At 41.0% G+C, this 26,620-nt stretch overlaps 1 protein-coding gene across 1 annotated transcript in view; it reads left to right on the top strand.

Moving 5' to 3' along the window:
- Positions 1-26,620, top strand: part of CNGB3 (cyclic nucleotide gated channel subunit beta 3) — a 187,263-nt gene that overhangs the window by 130,299 nt on the left and 30,344 nt on the right. Inside the window, exons 12-14 of the mRNA XM_019973506.2 lie at positions 793-952; positions 3,031-3,128; positions 24,222-24,305. Of these exons, the coding sequence (XP_019829065.2) occupies positions 793-952; positions 3,031-3,128; positions 24,222-24,305 (342 nt within the window). The remainder of the gene's footprint in view (positions 1-792; positions 953-3,030; positions 3,129-24,221; positions 24,306-26,620) is intronic.

Below are 26,620 nucleotides of genomic sequence, written 5' to 3' on the forward strand. Positions count from 1 at the left end.
ACCCACAGTCAAAGCAAATTTACAACCACTCGCTTCCCTCTATGTGAGAGGAAGAGTCGGGCTATATATCTTTTTTGTGCTGAGACCTTAAAGATCAGCTTTTAACCTAGAGTGGGTTTTTATGGCTGAGTTATAAACATCCAAGAGCTAAAACCTGACATTTCCTTAAGTATTGTCACGTCTGTACATGATGTGTCAGTAATTTCAGCACATTTCAACTTTAAGGCTGAATACTTGCCTTAAGCATGATGAGATTTGATTTTATCTGTCTAAACAACACAAAGAGAAGTACAGAGGTTGCAGTTTCATGATGAATTGAGTCCATATAGCCAGCCACACTGCAAAAATCTGTGAAGGATGCTTGCAAAACGAGATTCACCGAAATGGACTAGCCATTCTGCCACGTAATCAATTGCTTTAACTTTCTTTGCACATTTCTTGCATAAGCACAAGCTATATATTTTTAAAATATCAACTAACACCTTTGTAGTAATATGCAAGCTTGCAAAGAAGAACGTGTGCAGTCATATGCATTATGAGACTGAATCCTCACAAAAGCCTCACATGGTAGGTAAAATAGGTTCTACTGTCCTCGTTGGGTCAGAAAGGATATGATTTGTCCAATATCTAATCAGTGAATGGTTGAAAGTAAGACCCAGTATCAGTGTGTTAAAAGATCAGGTGATCAGCATTAGAATGGACTGTGTCATGTGAGAACTCAATTCACCTGGGCTTACAGTAACTCTTCCACTTCCTCTGCTGGGTGTGGAGTGACCATATTTGTGGTTTTAGATGCAAGACGTAATTGGGGCGGCTACAGCCAATCAGAACAACTTCCGCATCTGCATGGATCATACCATTGCCTATATGAATACTTATTCCATTCCTAAGACTGTGCAGAATCGGGTCCGGACTTGGTATGAATATACGTGGGCCTCTCAAAGAATGCTAGGTAAGCATTGGGAATTACTGATTAAGTCCCTGTAAACCGTGTCCCATAATGAAAATCCTGTAAGGCAGCAGCAGAGACTAATTGGATTTGAACAAAAGATTGGGAAACAACTAAATAATCTTTAAAGCACTCACTTAATATCATGGGATTTTTCCTCAAATCAAACATAACTTACTGATTATGCAAATCCTGGAAGGCTTGCTAAATTTTCTTTAGTGTCCAACAGATGCTAGATATTACACACATTACCTCATCTAATCTTCACCCAGAAAAATGGGGGAAATTAGGCGTTACCAACCCCCTTTTAGGAGACAAGGAAATGGAGGCTCCTAACTGAAAAAAAATTGGCCAAGGGCACAGAGCCAGCAAATGGCCTATACTGAGCTCAGATGTGCACCTGTTCTCCAAACCCTTGCTGTCTCTGCAATATCATCCTCTTCCCAGAGCTCAGCGCTCAGAGCAGCGATCTTTCAGGCCACTCTCAGCTGCAGGTCTCTACCAGGAGACCCTTAATCATTCACCGTGTCTACTGTTAGTACCATAGCACTGGAGGTAAAAGTAACACTTACTAAAAGATATAAAGTAAGTTAAAGATAATGTGCTACTTAACAATAATCAGATTCAACTTCTAGTTTGCACCTCACCCTATAAAAATAAGAACTGCTGCTGCTGCTGCTGCTAAGTAGCTTCAGTCGTGTCCAACTCTGTGCGACCCCATAGATGGCAGCCCACCAGGCTCCCCCGTCCCTGGGATTCTCCAGGCAAGAACACTGGAGTGGGTTGCCATTTCCTTCTCCAAAGAACTGGTGCTACTGAGAAGTAAAAAAGGCTACTGCCTTCAGAATGCAAATTACAATGTGATTCCCAAATCATGAAAGTTCCCAAAAAGCAGGTAAGAACCACTGGTTGTTGATGGTTTTCTTCTCCTCTCTGCTGGTCTTAAGAGATGCCAACCACAGGTTTAGAACATCTTCCTGAATCTAAATGACAAAAATCAAACCTTTTCCTAAGCACCCACAAATATTCCTGAGGGTGTCTCATGCAGAGGGAGGAGCAGGGAGAGAAAGGGTAGCAGACCCCTTCCTTCTTTCCCTGTGGACCCTGCTCCAAATCCTCAGCTTAGGAAGGACCTAAAGATAAGCAGCCCTTGGAAACAAAGAGCTGTGTTTTTATAGGAAGGATTTTCATATTTAGAATATGAATCAATATTTGAATATTGATTTGAATATTTGAGTATATTCAAATTTCAATATTTGAATCAAAATTAGACAGCATGGATTTTTTTTATCTAAATGGATGTAAGAAAACATCACACATAATCAACTCTCAGAAACCCATACTATACTATAGACTAAGAATGGGTAGTCTTGTTCATGGACCATTTTATCAGCCTAAAGGCCCATCATTTAATTCACAGGTAGAAACATCTTTAATGTATTCACATAGTTCATTGAGTTAATAAGCAAGGAAATAACAATCATTTGAATTTGCTCACTTAATACATTTTTTCTTTAGATTCCATTCCCAGCTCAGCCACTCACCACTTACACAAAAACAAGACACTTAACACTTTTTTGCTCTAAGTTTCATTTCCCCTTTCCTTTCTTCTTTCCAGAAAGCAGGAATGAACATACTTAGGGTTGCCCCAAGCATCCAATAAGATCATGACAGAACTCTGTAAGCCACTTGGTACTCATTATACTCATTTTTCTTTGCCATCCCTAGGATGTTAGGGCTGTGGAATCAGAAGATGGGAACCAGATCCTTTTCCCACCCCAGTTTGCTCACTAGCCTTGGCCCCATCCTCTCTAAATTTTATATCTAAAGTTTCAGCAAGCACAAAGTTCTGGAATTACTCAGAATTGTCGTGTCGTCAATAGTGAAAATATGTTTCTTTTCCATTGTGATGGGGTATGCCGGTTCAATAAAAGTAAGGAAAATATAGACAGTGGTGCAGCTGTTCATTTACAAAACAGGACTTGGCATTTTGTTACTGTTATTGTTTTAATGTTTAATGAGCTTCGGTATTGTTTATTAATGACTCTTCTTTGTGGGTCGATGTGTTTATCTCTATGAAGATGAGTCCGATCTGCTGGAGACGCTGCCGACCACCATGCAGCTCGCCCTCACTGTTGACGTCAACTTCGGCGTCATCAGCAAAGTCGACTTGTTCAAGGCAAGTGCTTCTCCAGTGCCTAGGAAGGCAACACATCAATTTCCCGATAAGTATCAAAGCTCTTCCTGAATACAGCATTTATGATTTTTTGCCCTATTTTTAATAAAATGAAAGTTATCTGGAGACTTTATGTGAAATTAGAGTCAAATAAACTATGGGTCTCTCTTCAGCAGATGACTTATTCTTTAGCAGCCTCTCTCCTAATTGGTGTCAAAGAAGAAGAGCTCTTCAGGCTCTTCTGGCATTAATTTAAATATAATTAAATTCTACAGCTCTATGTCTTTGCTACTAAGCACGTCATTTCCCATTTAAGAATATGCCTTGGCAATGCATGACAATCAGGCCCCAGATTAGCTCTGGATTGGCCTGACAGTCAGAGAATCAGCGCCTAATTATGTCTCTAATACAAATGATTTGGATCCAAACGTTTTACATGGCCAAATTCAAATTTAGAGGTCTTTTTTTGTAAATAAAAAATGTATAGCAAAGAAATTTTAATGTTTTGAATGTTTCTAATTTTCTAATTTTCCTCTTCTTAATGCATTATATTACATTTAAGTGTCTTTCACCTAACACTTATTCTGTGTGGGGCACTCACTGATTCATCTGTTTAATTAACTCATTCAACAAACATTTTATTCAGTTCTTACTTAAATGTTCCCGGCACCATTTTAGCTACTAGGAATTCAATGGTTTAAAAGAAAAAATACTTGCACACATGGAGCTTAAATTTCAAAAGAGAGGAATAAAAAAGCAATATAGAACATGTGTGGAGGTGATAATGCTAGGAACAGAATTAAGCAGGTTAAGGAGAGTAAGGGTGGTATTGGCTATGAAAGGTTTGCTCTAGGGAAGTGCAACTGAGTATTGGGGCAGAGGACTGCAGGCAGCAAGGGAGTGAGCGTGCAGGTACTGGGAGCAGGAAAGGAGGGATAGACAGAGAGGGTGCCCTGCAGGAGGACGGACGAGATGAAGCTCTGGTCTGCAAAGCTAAAGGCAGAGTCGTGTGCAGCAAGAGGAGGCAGAGGAGAGGAAAAACTGGAATGATCAGTCAGGGCAAGTTAATGGAGGGCTTAATGGAGGGCTTTGGAGGCTGTGGCATAAACTTCGGGTTGTCCTCTGAGATGCAGAAACCACTGAAGATCTTGAGCAGAAGGTGACCTACTTGAGATCTTTTTGAAAGGGATTTTTTCCTGCTGTGTGGAGAATAGACCACAGAAGCAAATATGGAAGTCAGAGAAGCCAAGGAGGGATCACCATCTACAGAGTTCTATAGGGATAATGGCCCTCAGACCCAGAGTAGTTGGAGCAGAGTTTGTGTGTCTGTGTGTGTGTTGTGTGATCAGTCGCTCAGTGGTCCAACTCTTTGTGACCCCATGCAGCAGAGTTAAGAAGTGGCCCAATATTGGATGCATTCAAAGAAAGAGCCTATAGTTTTTGCTATTTGATTGTGTGAAGAGAGAAAAAAATCAAGGATAATTTAGGATTTAAGCTGAGGAACAGTAAGAACAAAGATGCCATTTGCAAAATAGGAAATTTTAAAGCAAGCATAGAGTGAGAAAGATAGAAACAGATTGTTTGGAGATGTGTTAGTGTGAGGTGAGAACCAGAATTCAGATGGAATGTCATGTAGGCAGTTTGATAAATAAATCTGAGTTCAGAGGAGAGGTCCAAGCTGGAGCCATAAATTTGGGCAAATCAATATACTGATGGACTTTAAGCTAAGGACTAGATACGATTCCCTATTATGTAATCCACACAGAAAGAGATGGCTTGAAAATAGGTGAAAGATACTTTTGCGTAAAAGATGAAGAAGCAGACACTATATGCTGAAATGGTTAGGCAGGGTCACTCTCGAGATTAGCTTAACCCCAGACTGCAGGAAACTAGAGATGTGTCGGTATCCCAGACCCTTTTCTTGGGTGATAGTTTCTGTTCTAAATTTCCATAAGGATTTGAATGAAGATATAAACCATGTGATTTTCAAATTGGCAGATGAAACAAAGCAAGAGGAATAGTTATAAATGTGTTAGATGACGAAACAAAATTAACTGAATACTTGGAAACAATGAGCAAAACCAAGATTAACTTCCATAGGCATAAAAGAAAAATCCTGAGTTTAGTCCTAAAATTATAAAAGAGCAACAGTTTTATAACAATTTTTTTAATACCTGGGAGTTTTAGTTGACCTCAAGCTACATGTGAGTCAATAGAGTTATATACAATATTGCCCTAAAATTTAACCTAATATTAGTTTTCTTGATTATTACAACTACATTTCTTTTAACATATATGGTAAATAACCAGTTTTAAGAAGTGAAGTGAAAGTCACTCAGTCGTGTCTGACTTTTTGCAACCCCATGGACTATATAGTCCATGGAATTCTCCAGGCCAGAATACTAGAATGGGTAGCCTTTCCCTTCTCCAAGGGATCTTCCCAACCCAGGGATCGAACCCAGGTCTCCTGTAGTGCAGACAGATTCTTTACCAGCTGAGCCAAAAGGGAAGCTCAGTTTTAGGAAGGACTTGGACAAATTAGACCATCTTTCAGGGGATAAGAAGTATGGATTGAGTAGAAGAGAACCAAGAAGATAGCAAAAGAATGACTTTAGAAATAAAATTATTCTATAATGGTACAAATCAGACCAATGACTGCTTATAATTGGGAGTGGGTAAGAAGATATTAACTATGAGAAGACATGAGGGAATTTTATGGAGTGATAGAAATTTTTTTGTCTTACTAGGGAAGTGCCACAATGCATGCATTAGTCAAAATTGATCTGTCCTTTAAAATTTATATATTTCACAGCATATAAATTATTCTTCAGTTTAAAAAATAATGGCTTCAAAAGAAAATGTATAGATGTTGAGCATATTTAGTTATTGGGAAAATTAATTCAAGAGCAGCAGTAGTTACATAGAGTAATGTTTGTTAAATGAACAAGGAATAACATTTACTCTCCCTATTTTGGCAAAATAACACTCAACTGTAAACCCCATTTCTAAGCTGCAGATACATCTACTGGAACAAAACATTCTTGGAGAAAAAGGCTTGGTCCTAATGGTCTTGATCCCCACAGGAGGGGTCTTAGGAGGAAAGAAAGAGGACGGGAGGGAAGGTGCCCTGGGGTCAATTCCTGGAGATTTTAGAATGTGGTTTCCTAATTGGAAAGCGGTTTCCAATTTCTAGTGCAAGCACCACAGTGGAAGCTCTGGTGAAGTAGAAGCATCATGGAACGCGTTCAGTTTTCTGATTTTCTATCAGGGAGACTAGGAGAGGGATTTGTACCTTGGTTAACAGGTGCCTCTAAATAAATCGTTTTCAAGCTGCAGCTTGCAGTTCATTCGGGAATCATGAATTCAATTAAATGGGTCATAACCAGCATATAAAATAGACAAGAAAATATCAGAGTGCTACACACATAAATAAGGGTAAGCATTATACTACAGAATTTTTGTTTCTGTTATTTACTCTTTTAAATATACATATGCATATCTATGGGCTTTCCAGATGGCACTAGTGGTAAAGAATCTGCCTGCCAAAGCAGGAGACGTAAGAGACTCGCGTTCAGTCCCTGGGTCAGGAAGATCCCATGGAGGAGGGCATGGCAACCCACTCCATATTCCTGCCTGGAGAATCCCATGGACAGAGGAGCCTGGCAGCTACAGTCCATGGGGTCGCAAAGAGTCAGACACCAATGAATGACTTTCACATCAATGACTGGCTTAGTTGAGACTAAGTGAGAACAACCAGAACTGTGTTTAAGAAAACAAAACCTTTAATTGATACACCGATGACTTTTATATAATTATCTCTGACTTAGGAAGTTATCAGTTTCCAGCTTTAAAAATATTTTTCTTTTGTTTTTGCATATATTTTTGGAAATCCATAAAATCAACAATATCTGATTGAGAAAAAAAGGTTAGATCATCACATGTTGCTACCATTATTCATAAACATAGATTCATTCCTCCCTGACATTTCCATTAAAGATGTAGTTCCTTCCAGAAAGAACCCATTTCCATCTATATTTCTGTTAAATGAAAAAAGTTATTTTTTTCCCCTAAAGCCAGTGAAGTAGAAAATAAGCAGGTATGGAAAAATTCCTAAATTTATTTCTTTTCTAAATCTATGAAGACAATCTTTGTAGTTGACACAAATTTGTTATTTTCTTAGGGAGGAAATTGACTAGGGAATCCTACACCCTTAGCTCATAAATTATACCCAATTGACGCACTGCTTCTCATTCAGTCAGAGTTCACTGAGAGTGACCTCTGCCCTCGAGGGTCTAAGGCACAAAGGAGAAAACTTTTGTGTTCACCCGGCAGCTTCGGAGTGAAAAGAGAGGGGCTCCCAGGCAGGGGCCTTGTTGTCACTCGTTAGGACCAGAGCATGTGGCAACAGCTACAGACAGTCTAGAAAGCTCAGCTGAAGCCAGGCCAAGGCACGCGGGCCCGATCCTGCAGGCCAAGAAAGCTGGAAAGGAGGAACCCAACAGCACGGATTTCAGTTTTACAAAGACAAGAAATGGGGATACTTCGAATAGAACAGAACATCCAGGGATAACAAAAAAAAAAGTGACTGTCAACTGTTAACAACCTCCATATCTTGAATTCTCCCTGAAAATGGATCTTCCATATCTTTAAAAGGCCAGCAGGCAGGAGCAGAGAGAAAAAGAGACAGAGAGCGCACGCATAAACACATACACACACACACACACAGAAGGATACCAGGACTGGGGGCTGGCGGGCATGCTCTGTGTCTTTCCAACCTTCAGGATTAGGGTAAATTAAAAGTACTTGAAAATCACTTAATTCACGAATACCTAGTGTAAGATGCCCGAAAGAATACTTTATGCAAAGAGTTGGACATGACTGAGCGACTGAACTGAAAGAATACTTTAAGTTTGTATCTTGAATCTTCAGTTAGAAATTTCACAAGGACTCTTTGCACTTTGTAAATGTGTGAAGGGATGCAGATGTAGTAGCATTTGTTTGCAATGTAGCACCAGAAAATAAGTCTATGCTAAATAAATTAGAATAAACTAACAAATTAGAATAAACTTGTTTCAGCTTTTCCAAAGATATATGTCTGTTGCTTTAACTGTGCATTGTATTCAATTTTTAAAAGGACAGTTCAGTTCAGTTCAGCCAGTCAGTCGTGTCCGACTCTGCAGCCTCACGGACTGCAGCACGCCAGGCCTCCCTGTCCATCACCAACTCCCGGAGTTTACTCAAACTCATGTCCACCGAGTTGGTGATGCCATCCAATCATCTCATCCTCTGTTGTCCCCTTTTCCTCCCGCCTTCAATCTTTCCCAGCATCAGGGTCTCTTCAAATGAGTCATTTCTTCGAATCAGGTGGCCAAAGGATTGGAGTTTCAGCTTCAACATCAGTCCTTCCAATGAATATTCAGGACCCATTTCCTTTAGGATGGACTGGTTGGATCTTCTTGCAGTCCAAGGGACTCTCAAGAGTCTTCTCCAACACCACAGTTCAAAAGCATCAATTCATCAGCACTCAGCTTTCTTTATATTCCAATGTTCACATCCATACATGACTCCTGGAAAAACCATAGCCTTGACTAGACGGACCTTTGTTGACAAAGTCATGTCTCTGCTTTTTATTATGCTGTCTAGGTTGATCCTAACTTTCCTTCCAAGGAGTAAGCGTCTTTTAATCTCATGGCTGCAATCACCATCTGCAGTAATTTGGGAGCCCAAAAAAATAAAGTCTGTCACTGTTTCCTCTGTTTCCCCATCTTTTTGCCATGAAGCTATGGGACCAGATGTCACGATCTTAGTTTTCTGAATGTTGAGTTTTAAGCCAACTTTTCACTCTCCTCTTTCACTTTCATCAAGAGGCTCTTTAGTTCTTCACTTTCTGCCATAAGGGTGCTGTCATCTACATATCTGAGGTTATTGATATTTCTCCTGGCAATCTTGATTCCAGCTTGTGCTTCATCCAGCCAGGCATTTCCCATGATGTACTCTGCATATAAGTTAAATAAACAGGGTGACATTATACAGCCTTGACATACTCCTTTCCCTATTTGGAACCAGTCTGTTGTTCCATGTCCAGTTCTAACTGTTGCTTCCTGACCTGCATACAGGTTTCTCAAGAGGCAGATCAGGTGGTCTGGTATGCCCATTGAAGAATTTTCCACAGTTTGTTGTGACCCACACAGTCAAAGGCTTTGGCATAGTCAATAAAGCAGATTAGATGTTTTTCTGGAACTCTCTTGCTTTTTTGATGATCCAATGGGTGTCGGCAATTTGATCTCTGGTTCCTCTGCCTTTTCTAAATCCAGCTTGAACATCTGGAAGTTCACAGTTCACGTATTATTGAAGGCTGGCTTGGAGAATTTTGAGCATTACTTTGCTAGCATGTGAGATGAGTGCAATTGTGCGGTAGTTTGAGCATTCTTTGGCATTGCCTTTCTTTGGGATTGAAATGAAAACTGACCTTTTCCAGTCCAAAGGACAACGTGCTTTTATTTCTTTCCTTTTAACCTTGTGAAGTTTGTTTATTTACTAGGGAAACAGTGAGTGTCCTAATGCTTTAATGAAAGTAATGTAAGTCATGCTGGAGTATCACAGATTATAATACGGACAGTGTTACATGAAGGTGGTCTGTGCTGCCCCTGATCTTTCATTCCCAGGGCTGTCACCTCATACCTTGCTGTAACCAATTGTCTCATGGCCCCTGTATTAGGGTACTCCAGAGAATCAGCCTGCCAATGGTGGAGATGCAGGAGATTCAGCTTGTCCCTGGGATGGGAAGATCCCCTGGAGAAGGAAATGACAGCACACTCCAGTACTCTTGCCTGGAGAATCCCATGGTGGGCTGCGGTCCAGGGTGTCGCAGACTTGGACACGACTGGAGGGGGGGATTTATTTTAAAGAAGGGCTCGTGTAATCATGCAGACCGACAGATCTAAAACCTTCAGGACAGGTCAGCTTGTTGGAAACCCTGGAAAGTGTTACTGTTGCAGCTCAAATCCAAAGGCAGTCTGGAGGCAGATTCCCCTGCTCCTTGGGGAACTTTAGACTTTTTTCTCTGAAGGCCTTCAGTTATTGGATGAGGCCAACCCACATAACGGAGTGGACCTTGCTTCGTGTGTATGCGTGCTTCGTTGCTCAGTCGTGTCCAACTCTTTGTGACCGCATGAACTGTGACCCGCCAGGCTCCTCTGCGCATGGGATTCTCCAGGCAAGAGTCCTGGAGTGGGTTGCCATGCCCTCCTCCAGGGGATCTTCCCGACCCAGGGATCAAACTCTTATCTCTTATGTCTCCTGCATTGTCAGATGGGTTCTTTACTTCTCAAAAATCATAGCTACTGTTTATTGGGTTCTGATTGTACTGTATTATCTTCTTTGCTACCTTCTCTCAGTTAATTCTCACAGCAAGTCTCTTGAGAAAAGTTTTATGACCCCTCATTTTACAGAAAGAAACTGTTTACCTGACTGAGGCCAAAGAGAGCAGGAAGCAAATTTTTACTGCAAAGGCTAGAGTCTTAGCAGCTCGGTGATGAGACCTTTCAGCTCCCCACCAGCCTTGTCTAGATAGTGGTAAGATGCTGAGAAAGTGTCCCCAGAGTCAAAAAACAGCAACATAGCATCCTGAGGTGGATGTCACAGACTTAGACTCGGCACATCGATTAGTCTCACACCAGACACCTAAATTTACACACTCTTTGCTACTCTCCTACTAAGACCTTGTAGCTCAGGTGGTTTTTCCCCTCTTGTTCAAAGCAGGTAGAACTAAAGTCACAGAATTTCACTAAAACTTTACTTCAATCAATTGTGGTGAATTAGTAAGATTTGCTCCTTCTACATGGGGTGATCAGAGTTTCCAAAGAGCTTCGAGATGAATAGTCATTTTTTGACTTTTTTTTTCCCCCCACAAAAATGGGTCTCTTTTTCCAGCCCAAACTCAAGTATTAAGCTAATAAGGAGTGATTTATTCCCATGAGGTTGGACAATTTCCCTTCCTATCTGTTGATTTATTACTTTTGTATTGATTTTTAAATATGTTTTATCAAATTAAATGCTAGGGAAATCACATTTTGTGTCTACCATTAAATTACCAGAAATGGGAGAAAATTTAGTGAAAGTTCTGTTGCGCCACCTAGTGTGTGGAATTAAGATTGCATCCTTTAGAAACTGAAAAAGATCCCCTTGCTTATTGGTACGGAGAGGGCAATGGCACCCCACTCCAGTACTCTTGCCTAGAAAATGCCATGGACGGAGGAGCCGGGTGGGCTTCAGTCCATGGGGTCGCTAAGAGTCGGGCACGACTGAGCGACTTCACTTTCACTTTTCAGTTTCATGCATTGGAAAAGGAAATGGCAACCCGCTCCAGTGTTCTTGCCTGGAGAATCCCAGGGACGGGGGAGCCTGGTGGGCTGCTGTCTATGGGGTCGCATGGAGTCGGACACGATTGAAGCGACTTAGCAGCAGCAGCAGCTTATTAGTAGGACTTCCCGGATCGGCTTCCCCGAAGCCGATAGCTCAGCTGGTAAAGAATCCACCTGCAATGCAAGAGACCTCGGTTGGATTCTTGGGTTGGGAAGATCCCCTGGAGAAGGGAAAGGCTGCCCACTCCAGTATTCTGGCCTGGAGAATTCCATGGACTGTATAGCCCATGGGGTCGCAGAGAGTCGGACACGATTGAGCGACTTTCACTTTCCCAGATGGAGCGGTGGTATCCATCTGCCAATGCAAGAGACACAGAGACAGGAGTTCCATCCCTGGGTTGGGAAGCCCCCAGGAGTAGGAAATTTCAACGCACCCCAGAATTCTTGCCTAGAAAATTCCATAGGCGTCCAGGGGTTTGTAAAGAGTTGGACACGACTGAGCACACAGAGCCCCAGCTCCAAGGTAGGAAAGGAAAGACACCAAACTGAAAATGAAGGTACCACCGGCCTGTCAAGGAAAGCGCGAAGCGTCTCACCGTCCGCTGCTCCGGTAACAATGCAGACTGCTTCCCAAACAGGACCCCTCAGGGGCGGCTGGGACTCGTCCTTGTGTGGCAAGCAGAGCCTGGAAAGGCTGTGATGTCAGAGACAGGAAGCACGCGGAGACGAGTTTCGTCTGTGATGGCAAACTGCGCCAGGGGTGGGACGGGAAAGGCACTGTTATTACTTCCCCTCACCCAGGGTCCACCTGTTCACATATTTCTTCCCAGGGGCCTGAAATCAGAGCATTACAGGAGGCTTACTACTTTTCATTTTTAACTATGTTTAACTACGGTGGTATCAGTAATACTGTTGCGGCTGGTGCTAAGACGCTTGAGTCGTATCCGACTCTGTGCGACCCCATAGACGGCAGCCCACCAGGCTCCGCCTTCTCTGGGATTCTGCAGGCAAGAACACTGCAGTGGGTTGCCGTTTCCTTCTCCAATGCATGAAAGTGAAAAGTGAAAGTGAAGTCGCTCTGTCATGTCCGACTCTCATGCAGCCTACAGGCTCCTCCGTCCATGGGATTTTCCAGGCAAGAGTACTGGAGTGGGGTGCCATTGCCTTCTCCAAATACTGTTACTAGACTTGTTGAAAGTATTCTGACGTTGAGCTTATAATCCAGATGAACTCCACTCAGCGAAACATGCTGAGCAGTCACTCTGTCTAAAGCACCAGTGGGGTGCCTCAGACCCTGTACCCCTATGGTCACTGCTCTCCACTGCCTCCCAGAAGGTAGGCAAACTACACAAATAAGATGACATCCTTGGCTGTTGTGCGATAATTCAGTAACTCAAAACATACAAAGAGCTTATATCAATACATCAGATATACGTACATTATTCATATATTGTGATTATTACTACTATCCCTGAGGAATAAAACTGATTCAGCCACAGAGGAGTTTTCACACAGGTAAAACCAGTGTGTGGTCATGCTTGATCCTAGGAAGATGGATTAGATTCATCCTGCGGGTTGCATCCAGCTTGTGACTTCCCATTTTGACTGTGATACTGAGGCTCCTAGAAAAAGAGAATTATTGTTAGTTCTCAGGGAAAGCCTGATGGAAATGACTCTCCTCGTGTTTGCAGATATGAAGCATAGGGTTCGGTCTAAGACCACTTAGAACTCAATAAGTTGTGCCATCATAGTGCCTTGCAAATTATTTATCACATTTGACTTTGCTGCTCCCAAAGCTACCAATCAATAACATGACTGGTATAGTCGATAGTATGGGCGACTGGGTTCAGAATTCCTGCCTAGACATATCACCCATCCCTGGCTTAGTGGGAGTGCAGTTTCAGATGGGACAGAGCAAGGCCTCTTTTAACAAACAGGGCTGAGCTGAGAAAAGCCTTGAAGACTCTTGCTTATACGTGAGGGTGACTGAAAGTCCCAGTAGTTATATATTACTGATAGTATCCTGAGTTCTTTTTCAAATAACTTAGGGAGAATGAGCTTAGAAATGAAGAAATCCTTCAAGACTGAGAAGGTTAGCGCCCAGAGATAAATTTTACCAACTTGACAATTGTGTTCAGAGTTTGCCGGTATTAAAAGGACTTCCTGGGTATGGGAACATTCATCTAACATATAGCTCATGTGTTGAATAAAAATAGAATTTCTCCCAACTTCATTCACATCTCCAGGAGCCTTATTCAAATATGAATCCAATTTTATACGGCCCTGAACTTCCCATTGTTGAAAAGAGAATGCTTTCTAACAACTTCATGACGGACATCAGGCCTTATTTATTTAGTGCCTGGCATGCCCCCAGCCCTGGCAAGACACCGGGGAGATGGAAGCACTGTCTTGTCCTGTTGCTCAGATCTCGGATTAAGCAGCGCACTCCCCCGCACACGCCCTGGTGAGTCTTCCTCCGACACAGATTCCACACGTGACCTCAGCTGAAGAGTCAATAGACGTCCTGAGCCTGTGCTCCCTCATCTAAAATCAGAGTGTTGACAATGTGTTAATGAATGTCAGGCCTCACAGGGAGGCTGAGAGAATTAAACAGATACAAAAAAAATTAAGCAAAAAATATAAGAAATAAAATGTAATGCAAATGTACGATGAATACATACAAAAGTGAATATTGACATTCTCACAGGTACGCTCACTTTATAGAAAAAGGAACATTTATGAAACAATGGCTGTGTGCTGACTTTCTGAGAATCAGAAATTTTTCCTAATTACTTCTATAAAGGAAATGGAGCTGCATTATAAAGGAAAAAATGCCAACCCTGGGATGTGATTCTTTTAAATCATATGATAATGGAACAAACTGTATCTCAAGAAAATAATCATTTGGCAGGAGAGGGGGAGAAGATAATTATCCTCAAATACATCATAAGATATAACGGCTTCATAACACAAACTTTGTTTCACTAAGAGAGAAAGGAAGGACCTAGTCCTAAATCACAGTTGCCCCAAGGCCAGTGGCAACCTGTCCACAAAGCAATCATTAGGGTCCAGAATCAATTGATGAAGTTTAAGTTGTAGATTTTTTTTTTCTAGCACACAATTGCTATGGCCTATTTACATGAATAATACATATTTTATGCAAGTATGTTGATAAAAATATATATTTGTAGTGGTTCATACGTTTTTCTCTGAAGAAATCCAAGACATAAGCTAAAATCTCTCCTTTTAAGTATTTGGGCATTTCTACTGAGGAAAGCACTAATCGTTTGCTAAGTTATTTTAAGGTTTATCTCCTAGTTTCATCCAATACTTTCCATTAATTAGGTTTCTTTATAGTGCTTTCTGCCTGAGTTAACCTGAAAGGTAGAAGAGAAAGATGAAACGTGGTCCTTCTCGAAGAGGATTTTTGTTCCTACAAGCAATCCTAGGATGTGTGTTTTGCTTTATTTTTACTATTATTAATAAAAGTTAAAGCTGAGGTCTAATCAGTTCTTCTCCCCAGTTCCATTCTCCTTTCTCCCTCCCCAGAGGTGGCCACTAAGATAATTTTAAGAATAGCCTTCCAACCCTCATTTTTATTTTACTTTTTATCTATAAACAGTATCAGGCAGTATGAAGTATCTATAATCAGTGACGGGCAGTATTATTTTGTTCAGTGTTTTTTTCATAGTTGGAGTCATAGTGAACATATTCTGTAGCTTTTTTTGTGCAGAACACATTATTTGTTGAATTCAACCATATCTGGAGAGAGAGAATCGGTGTATTGATTTTAACCACTGTATGCTATTGCAACCTACACACCGTTGGTACTTTTCTCTGCCCACAGATCGCGCTTTTGTTGTTTCCAGTCTTTTCAGTACTGAAAATGATACTGCCGCATACATCTTTACATTTACGGAATTACTGCCATAGGAAAACAACACTTAAAGTAATTAATAATTCCTATTAACATAACATAACACAATTGGGAACTTTCATCAAAGTTCATTCCAGCAGGAATTGTTTAAGGAATAAAAACTTTACTTTGGCCTCAGTTCAGTTCAGTCCAGTCACTCAGTCGTGTGGACTGCAGCACGCCAGACTTCCCTGTCCATCACCAACTCCCGGAGCTTACTCAAACTCATGTCCATCGAGTCGGTGATGCCATCCGACCATCTCATCCTCTGTCATCCCCTTCTCCTCCCGCCTTCAATCTTCACCAGCATCAGGGTCTTTTCCAATGAGTCGGTTCTTCACATCAGGTGGCCAAAGTATTGGAGTTTCAGCTTCAGCATCAGTCCTTCCAATGAATATTCAGGACTGATTTCCTTTAAGGTGGGCTGCTTGAATCTCTTTGCAGTCCAAGAGACTGCAAGGCCTACACGTTATATTGTATTTTGGCCTATACATTATAATTGTAAAAGTTAAGGCCAAAAACATCAAATTTCAAATTATGCACATTAAAATAAATGTAAGTAGATTTTTTAAAAGACCTTCTCTTTGTGATCATTTGCAATGCTATTATTCTCCATGCGTGGTAAGTTGCTTCAGTCGTGCCTGACTCTTTCTGACCCCATGGACTATAGCCTGCCAGGCTCCTCTGTCCATGGATTCTCCAGGCAAGAATACTGAAGTGTGTTGCCATGCCCTCCTCCAGAGGATCTTCCCAATCCAGGAATTGAACCCAGGTCTCCTGCATTACAGGCAGGTTCTTTACCATCTGAGCCACTGGGGAGACCCATTATTCTCCATCAGTTCAGTTCAGTTCAGTCGCTCAGTCATGTCCGACTCTTTGTGACCCCATGAATCACAGCATGCCAGGCCTCCCTGTCCATCACCAACTCCCAGAGTTCACTCACACTCATGTCCATCGAGTCAGTGATGCCATCCAGCCATCTCATCCTCTGTCGTCCCCTTCTCCTCCTGCCCCCAATCCCTCCCAGCATCAGAGTCTTTTCCAATGAGTCAACTCTTCATGTGAGGTGGCCAAAGTACTAGAGTTTCAGCTTCAGCATCATTCCCTCCAAAGAAATCCCAGGGCTGATCTCCTTCAGAATGGACTGGTTGGATCTCCTTGCAGTCCAAGGCACTCTCAAGAGTCTTCTCCAACACCACACTTCAAAAGCATCAATTCTTTGGCGCTCAGCCTTCTTCACAGTCCAACTCTCACATCCATACATGACCACAGGAAAAACAATAGCCTTGACTAGATGGACCTTTGTTGGCAAAGTAATATCTCTGCTTTTGAATATGCTATCTAGGTTGGTCATAACTTTCCTTCCAAGGAGTAAGCGTCTTTTAATCTCATGGCTGCAGTCACCATCTGCAGTGATTTTGAAGCCCAAAAAAATAAAGTCTTCTCCATAGGTATAAAAAATTGAGAGTTACCTTCATTGCAGTGATAGTCATTCCTGCTGGAATGAACTTTGATGAAAGTTCCCAACTGTGTTATGTTATGTTAATATGAATTATTAATTATTTTAAGTGTTGTTTTCTTATGGCAATAATTCCATAAATGTACTGAAAAGACTGGAAACAACAAAAGTGCAATCTGTGGGCAGAGAAGTCACGCTTAAGCTTTAAGAACTTCCAAATATATTTCTAATGAATTTTCTCTAAAATATCGAAAACATGAACTTTCTTTAGTGGGAGAGATCTTAAAATACTGTTTTTTCCCTAATAGAGTTCTGAGTGATCATAACACCAATTTCTGAAATGAAATTTCTCTGAATCAGTGACAGCCCTGAAAGAAATAGAACACTTGAGCCGTAGAGTTAGAGAAGCTTTACTAAAAGCAAAATAATAAATATTAGAAAGAAATTAATGTTTGTCATTTGCCTTAACAAATATGATAATCTGAGACATAGTAGGAATAAAATCAATATAAATAAAAATTATACATTTTGCACTAAGCAAATATATAACAAAGAAAGAAGCGGTACATTTCTCTCTTCCTCAAAGGACCTTTGCACATCTTTTCAAATATAAATCACACTCATCAAATGACTTGGCTTTGTGGCCCACATTAGCACCTTCTTCCCATCTCCCCTGTCTCCTGTCTGCACTCCCAGGCAGAAGTAAGCGCCCCCGTCTCTGAAAAGTTTTATGGATATTTACATGACATAACTTACAGCATGATTAACTTTTACCACAAATTACTGTTTTTCTGTTTGCTTAAAACATCATTCCCAACTAGACTCACTCTCTTTCACCTCTGATTGGGCCAAGGGCATGGTTCATAGCAGCTCCTCGTCATTACGTGTTGGACTGTGTTAAGAAGGTATTCCTATTGGCTTCAGCCTCTCTCTATTCAAGAGAACCCAAAGCTATAGCTTCTCAAATAAATTGTTAAATCCCAGCTTCAAGTTCATCTGAATGCTTCTAACCCATGGCTATTTGAAAATATTTCGATCATAAATCATTAACTTTCCTTATCAGTCAAGCAAGCCTGAGGTGTAAATTTTATATGGATCTAGGTCAAGTGTTTGCTACTGAAATTATTATGGAAACCTATGATTGCTAATGGAGAAGGTAATGGCACCCCACTCCAGTACTCTTGCCTGGGAAATCCCATGGATGGAGGAGCCTGGTGGGCTGCAGTCCATGGGGTCGCTAAGAGTCGGACACAACTGAACGACTTCACTTTCACTTTTCACTTTCATGCATTGGAGAAGGAAATGGCAACCCACTCCAGCTGTTCCTGCCTGGAGAATCCCAGGTACAGGGAGCATGATGGGCTGCCGTCTATGGGGTGGCACAGAGTTGGACACGACTGACACGATTTAGCAGCAGCAGCAGCATGATCGCTAAAGAAATGATTATCCAATCCGTGAACTGGGGGTAGATCCTTTGCTTTTCTACCTGGGATTAGTTATCTGAAAATAATAATGTCCCTAAAAAATGGACAAGCAAAAAAGAAAGCAGCTACATGCTAACAGTTCTGGGAGGAAAAACTAAAAATATTTGATGAAAGTCAGTTCAGTCATTCAGTTGTGTCCGACTCTTTGTGACCCCATGACCCCACTGACTGCAGCACGCCAGGCTTCCAACCCCATCACCAACCCCTGGAACTTGCTCAAACTCATGTCCATAGAGTCAGTGATGCCATCCAACCATCTCATCCTCTTTCGTCCTCTTCTCCTCCTGCCTTCAATCTTTCCCAGCATCAGGGTCTTTTCAAATGACTCAGTTCTTCGCATCAGGTGGCCAAAGGATTGGAGATTCAGCTTCAGCATCAGTCCTTCCAATGAACACCCAGGACTGATCTCCTTTAGGATGGACTGGTTGGATCTTCTGCAGTCCAAGGGACGCTCAAGAGTCTTCTCCAACACCACAGTTCAAAAGCATCAATTCTTCAGCACTCAGCTTTCTTTATGGTCCAACTCTCACATCCATACATGACCACTGGAAAAGTCATGTATGTAGCTTTCACTAGACAGACATTTTTTGGCAAAGTAATGTCTCTGCTTTTTAATATGCTGTCTAGGTTAGTCATAGCTTTTCTTCCAAGGAGCAAGCATCTTTTCATGGCTGAAGTCTCCATCTGCAGTGATTTTGGAGCCCAAAAAAATAAACTCTCTCACTGTTTCCACTGTTACCCCATATATTTGACATGAAGTGATGGGACCTGATGCCATGATCTTAGTTTTCTGAATGTTGAGCTTTAAGCCAACTTTTTCACTCTCTTCTTTCACTTTCATCAAGAGGCTCTTAAGTTCACTTTCTGCCATAAGGGTGGTGTCATCTACATATCTGAGGTTATTAATATTTCTCCAGGCAATCTTGATTCCAGCTTGTGCTTTATCCAGCCCAGCATTTTGCATGATGTACTCTGCATATAAGTTAAATAAGACAATATACAGCCTGATGTACTCCTTTAACTATTTGGAATCAGTCTGTTGTTCCATGTCCAGTTCTAACTGCTGCTTCTTGACCTGCACACAGATTTCTCAGGAAGCAGGTCACGTGGTCTTGTATTCCCTTCTCTGGAAGAATTTTCCACAGTTTGTTGTGATCCACACAGTCAAAGGTTTTGGCATAGCAGAAGTGATGTTTTTCTGCAACTCTCTTGCTTTTTCGATGATCCAACGGATGTCGGCAATTTGATCTCTGGTTCCTCTGCCTTTTCTAAATCCAGCTTGAATATCTGGAAGTTCATAGTTCACAAACTGTTGAAGCCTGGCTTGGAGAATTTTGAGCATTACTTTGCTAGTGTGTGAGATGAGTACATTTGTGTGGTAGTTTGAGCATTCGTTGGCATTGCCTTTCTTTGGGATTGGAATGAAAACTGATCTTTTCCAGTCCTGTGGCCACTGCTGAGTTTTCCCAGTTTGTTGGCATATTGAGTGCAGCACTTTCACAGCATCATTTTTCAGGTTTTGAAATAGCTCAACTGGAATTCCATGACCTCCACTAGCTTTGTTCGTATGATGCTTCCTAAGGCCCACTTGACTTTGCATTCCAGGATGTCTGGCTCTAGGTCAGTGATCACACCATCGTTGTTATCTGGGTCATGAAGATCTTTTTTGTACAGTTCTTCTGTGTATTCTTTCGATCTCTTCTTAATATCTTAATAGCTTCTGTTAGGTCCATACCATTTCTGTCCTTTATTAAGCCCATCTTTACATGAAATGTTCTCTTGGTATCTCTAATTTTCTTGAAGAGATCTCTGGTCTTTCCCATTCTATTGTTTTCCTCTATCTCTTTGTCTTGATCATTGAGGAAGGCTTTCTTATCTCTTCTTGCTATCTTTGGAACTCTGCATTCAAATGGGTATATCTTTCCTTTTCACCTTTGCCTTTAAATCAAATCCCTTATGATTATACAGTGGAAGTGAGAAATAGATTTAAGGGCCTAGATCTGATAGATAGAGTGCCTGATGAACTATGGAATGAGGTCCGTGACATTGTACAGGAGACAGGGATCAAGACCATTCCCATAGAAAAGAAATGCAAAAAAGCAAAATGTCTGTCTGGGGAGGCCTTACAAATAGCTGTGAAAAGAAGAGAAGCGAAAAGCAGAGGAGAAAAGGAAAGATATAAACATCTGAATTCACAGTTCCAAAGAATAGCAAGAAGAGATAAGAAAACCTTCTTCAGCGATCAATGCAAAGAAATAGAGGAAAACAACAGAATGGGAAAGACTAGGGATCTCTTCAAGAAAATCAGAGATACCAAAGGAACATTTCATGCAAAGATGAGCTCAATAAAGGACAGAAGTGGTATGGATCTAACAGAAGCAGAAGATATTAAGAAGAGATGGCAAGAATACACAGAAGAACTGTAAAAAAAAGATCTTCACAACCCAGATAATCACGATGGTGTGATCACTGACCTAGAGCCAGACATCCTGGAATGTGAAGTCCAGTGGGCCTTAGAAAGCATCACTAGGAACAAAGCAAGTGGAGGTGATGGAATTCCAGTGGAGCTATTCCAAATTCTGAAAGATGATGCTGTGAAAGTGCTGCACTCGATATGCCAACAAACTGGGAAAACTCAGCAGTGGCCACAGGACTGGAAAAGGTCAGTTTTCATTCCAATCCCAAAGAAAGGCAATGCCAAAGAATGCTCAAACTACCACACAATTGCACTCATCTCACACGCTAGTAAAGTCATGCTCAAAATTCTCCAAGCCAGGCTTCAGCAATATGTGAACCGTGAACTTCCTGATGTTCAAGCTAGTTTTAGAAAAGGCAGAGGAACCAGAGGTCAAATTGCCAACATCCATTGGATCATGGAAAAAGCAAGAGAGTTCCAGAAAAACATCTATTTCTGATTTATTGACTATGCCAAAGCCTTTGACTGTGTGGATCACAATAAACTGTGGAAAATTCTTCACGAGATGGGAATACCAGACCACCTGACCTGCCTCTTGATAAATTTGTATGCAGGTCAGGAAGCAACAGTTAGAACTGGACATAGAACAACGGACTGGTTCCAAATAGGAAAAGGAGTTCATCAAGGCTGTATATTGTCACTCTGTTTATTTAACTTATATGCAGAGTACATCATGAGAAATGCTGGACTGGACGAAACACAAGCTGGAATCAAGATTGCTGGGAGAAATATCAATAACCTCAGATATGCTGATGACACCACCCTTATGGCAGAAAGTGAAGAGGAACTCAAAAGCCTCTTGATGAAAGTGAAAGTGGAGAGTGAAAAAGTTGGCTTAAAGCTCAACATTCAGAAAACGAAGATCATGGCATCTGGTCCCACCACTTCATGGGAAACAGATGGGGAAACAGTGTAAGACTTTATTTTGGGGGGTTTCAAAATCATTGCAGATGGTGACTGCAGCCATGAAATGCAGCAGAGACATTACTTTGCCAACAAAGGTTCGTTTAGTCAAGGCTATGGTTTTTCCTGTGGTCATGTATGGATGTGAGAGTTGGACTGTGAAGAAGGCTGAGCGCTGAAGAATTGATGCTTTTGAAGTGTGGTGTTGGAGAAGACTCTTGAGGGTCCCTTGGACTGCAAGGAGATCCAACCAGTCCATTCTGAAGGAGATCAGCCCTGGGATTTCTTTGGAAGGAATGATACTAAAGCTGAAACTCCAGTACTTTGGCCACCTCATGCAAAGAGTTGACTCATTGGAAAAGATTCTGATGCTGGGAGGGATTGGGAGCAGGAGGAGAAGGGGACGACAGAGGATGAGATGGCTGGATGGCATCACTGACTTGATGGACGTGAGTCTGAGTGAACTCCGGGAGTTGGTGATGGACAGGGAGGCCTGGTGTGCTGCAATTCATGGGGTCACAAAGAGTCGGACACGACTGAGTGACTGATTTGATCTGATCTCTTCTTTTCTCAGCTATTTGTAAGGCCTCATCAGACAATCATTTTGCTTTTTTTTTTCTTGGGGATCGTCTTGATCACTGCCTACTGTACAATGTCACAAACCTCCATCCATAGTTCTTCAGGCACTCTGCCTATCAGATCAAATCCCTTGAATCTATTTGTCACTTCCACTGAAATGCAATGTAAGGGATTTGATTTAGGTCATACCTGAATGGCCTAGTGATTTTCCCTACTTTCTTCAATTTCAGTCTGAATTTGGCAATAAGGAGTTCATGGTCTGTGCCACAGTCAGCTCCTGGTCTTGTTTTTGCTGACTGCATAGAACTTCTCCATCTTTGGCTGCAAAGAATATAATCAATCTGATTTCAGTGTTGACCATCTGGTGATGTCCATGTGGAGAGTCTTCTCTTGTGTTGTTGGAAGAAGGTGTTTGCTATGACCAGTGCGTTCTCTTGGCAAAACTGTTAGTCTTGTCCTACTTCATTCTGTACTCCAAGGCCAAATTTGCCTGTTACTCCAGGTATCTCTTGACTTCCTACTTTTGCATTCCAGTCCCTTCTAATGAAGAGGATTTCTTTTTTGAGTCTTAGTTCTATAAGGTCTTGTAGGTCTTCATAGAATGGTTTGACTTCAGTTTCTTCAGCATTACTGGTTGGGGCATAGACTTGGATTACTATAATATTGAATGGTTTGCCTTGGAAATGAACAGAGATCATTTTGTCGTTTTTGAGATTGCACCAAAGTACTGCACTTTAGACTCTTTTGTTGACTATGAGGAGTAGAAAGTCTAATGAAAGTAGAAAATTCAAAATCACTATGTGAGGTGAGATTTTTGGAACATCTACAGATTTTTCTTTAACCTATGTTGTAGATAAATTATTGGCTTCCCTTGTGCCTCAGATGGTAAAGCATCTGCCTGCAATGTGGGAGACCTGGGTTCGTTCGCTGGGTCTGGAAGATCCCCTGGAGAAGGAAATGGCCACCCACTCCAGTATTGCAGCCTGGAGAATCCCCAGGGATGGAGGAGCCTGCAGGTCACAGTTCATGGGGTCACCAAGAGTTGGACACGACTGAGTGACTAAGCACACACACATAGGTGAATTATAATTATTTAGACAGAGAACAAATATAAACATATTTTCAAATGAATCAAATTTGTTTCTTACACTACTGAAGTGAATATGAACAGTCATTTATTTAACATATATTGTTTTTATATCTCTTAAGTACAGTTAAAGAAGAGGACAAGTTGGGGAAGAAAAACATACAAGTTTGCAAATGTACTGTCTCACAATAGTATGAAAGATGTTATTAAAAAGAAAAATATGTGGCAAATATTTTATATGTCAGTGTTAATATATTAATAATCAATTGTTATTACCATTACATTACCATAATCTTTAATACTTATCATTTATTAAGATTATGTTAAGTTTTACATGAGTAAAATTTTACTATTACAAAATTAGTACCACTTAACTCCCATTTAGCAGACTAGGAAAATGAGGCCATGAGATATGTAGATACATAGCAATAAGTAGTGGAAACAGGATTAAAACCCAAATATATCTGCAGGAGTGCATGCTTAGTCACTCAGCTGTATCTAACTCTTTGTGACCCTATGGACTTTAGCCCGCCAGGCTCCTCTCTCCAGGAGATTTTCCAGGCAAGAATACTGGCGTGGGTAGCTAGTCCCTTCTCCAGAGGGATCTAATATATCTGACCAGCATTTAAGTTCTAACTATTATGCTGTAGGTATTTTTTTTCTATGTTTTGTTCTAAGACAAGTCCATATCTACTGGCAACTATTTTAGCATCAACACAGACAAAAATCTGTTAGTGTTTATTTTCACTGCCTTTTTAAGCCTTTCGGAATATTTGCCTCTTAGCTGTATCAGTAAGGATTACTTTTCTCTTTACTGTTTTTTCTTTAGGGCTGTGACACACAGATGATTTATGACATGCTGCTAAGATTGAAGTCCATTGTCTACTTACCTGGTGACTTTGTCTGCAAAAAGGTGAGTGCCTGCAATTTTTCAAGTGCATGACTCATAAATAAATATATCTGAAGAGTTCAGATATAAGTCAGGAGAACAGTTTAAACAAAATCTGCCTAGGGTGAGTTCCAAAGTATGAAAATAATCATGAGATACAATTCTGTAAAACAATAATGTGCTTTCAGAGTTCAAAACAGAATAAGACAATATGGATTTCATTACTTATAGCATATGAGTGGTGGGTGGTCTGAAAAGTCAGTTTGTGTATATGGAAGTCATCAACTGTCATACCCCATTAATTCCAAATACCTTCCCTTAATTCTACCTTTCTACCTTTTCCCTTAAGAAGTGAAAGGTGGTTCTGCCCCTTTTATGTCTTCAGCAAAGTATCAGTTACCTCCATTTAGCTCACCCAGTTAGTGGATAATCAATGCCATATTTTTTAAATTTTACTGTAATTACAAAGTAATACATGGTCATTATTTTTAACTTGGGAAACACATAAAAGCACAAAGCCAAAAACTCCAGCATCCATAAATAACCACTATTAATATATTTCAACCTATCTCTTTTATAAATAGATTGATGGATAGGTAGAGCTTGTTTCATAAAATTAGCATCATACCTCCCTTATGGGTGAAACTTGCTTTGTCACGTCACAATATATCATAGGAAGTAATCTACAACCTCCTTTTTAAAGCTGCATAGTATTCCAGTCTATGAATGTATCATAATCAATTTCCAAGTGTTTGCTATTATAAATAACTCCAAAATGAGTATTTTTGCACATCTCTGATTACTAACTTAAGGGAGAGAGAAGGAATGATGACCTTGGGTTTTTCATCTTGAGACATTAAATCAGTTGTGAAGGCAACAATCAAAATTAAACGTAGAGAAAGATAAGTAGTTCAAAGAAATGAAAGATGATCCAAAACCCTAGGGAGTTTACAGACAAGTGGGGGTAAGAAGCACTTACATCCCAAAATAATGTGTTAAATGTGGTGGGAGAAGTAAGCACAAGCTGTAGTGGGACATAGGTCAAGAATGTTTCTCCCTGGGGTGCTGGTAAGAGCTCCTGGAGAAGATGCTGGTCAAGCAAAGTCCTGAACAATGAATCGGCATGAACCAGGAGAAAGAAGAAGCAGGCGTTCCAGATAAAGGGAAAAAGTTCACATGAGCTCAGGCAGAAAGGAAGGAGCTGTCTGCGGACAGACTGTATGGAACCGCAAGTCAAAAGATGGAAAATTTGAGTGTCATTTATTCAGCAAAACTCAATAAATAATTTTGAAATGCTATGGGCCAGGCACTGTGCTAGATACTGGATATACTCAGTATATATCAGAAAAGGGTGGTTCTTGCCCTTCAGAGGCCTACTGTCTGATGCTGGGGTATTCAATTCACAGTCTACATCAGATTCACCAGAATTTAGAAGTCTGGGCCCCATCCCCAGAAATTCAATTGGTCTGGTAGAGCCCACATATCAATACTTTTAAGGCCTCCTGGGTGATTCTCACGTGCAGCCAAAGTTGAATATCACTGTCTTGATGGAAGAGATGAACAATGAATAAATTAAATAAATGCGTAACTCCAAAACATGCTAACTTCTATGAAGGGAACGCAGAATTTGTGTGGTGGCAGAGGTACTTAAGATTGTCAGATTGTCAGACATAATCTTTGTGAAAGTCTAAACAGAAATAGTTCTCTAGTTTAAAAAAAAAGAAAAAAACTAGAGAGGACAGTTTTTTAGATGAAGACTTGGGGACATGAGGCAGGACAGAACTTGACAAACTTAAGGAATTGAAGCACATCATCAACTAGCATAATGGCAAAGGACAAAGTCAGATAGAGGGAAGGTACTTCAAGGCACCCAGGTGCAGAGGTGGAAATAATGTACTCTGCGAGAGAGGATACGACTGGAGGTACATCTTTAGGAACCAGCATATAACAGAACTGATATCATAAGAAGCTCAACAAAGGTATGTGAAAAAGACCAAGGTTGTAACTTTGAAGAAAAACAGTATTTATGGAAGAGGTCAGTGGAGAAGAATCATGGAGGGCAACTGAGAAGGAGCTCTCAGTAGTAAGAGAGGAAAATGTGGATGAGACATTGTGATATTAATGAAACCAGGAATACAGTGTGAAAGCGTTAGTCGCTCAGTCATGTCCGACTCTTTGCGACCCCAGGGACTGTAGCCTGCCAGGCTTCTCTTGTCTGGATTTCTCCATGCAAGAATACTGGAGTGGGTTGCCATTCCCTTCTCCAAGGAAGTCTTCCTGACCCAGGGATCAAATATGGGTCTCCTACATTGCAGGCAGATTCTTTACCATCCGAGGAA

The sequence above is a fragment of the Bos indicus genome, chromosome 14, assembly GCF_029378745.1.
Source record: "Bos indicus isolate NIAB-ARS_2022 breed Sahiwal x Tharparkar chromosome 14, NIAB-ARS_B.indTharparkar_mat_pri_1.0, whole genome shotgun sequence".
Classification (NCBI taxonomy): domain Eukaryota; kingdom Metazoa; phylum Chordata; class Mammalia; order Artiodactyla; family Bovidae; genus Bos; species Bos indicus.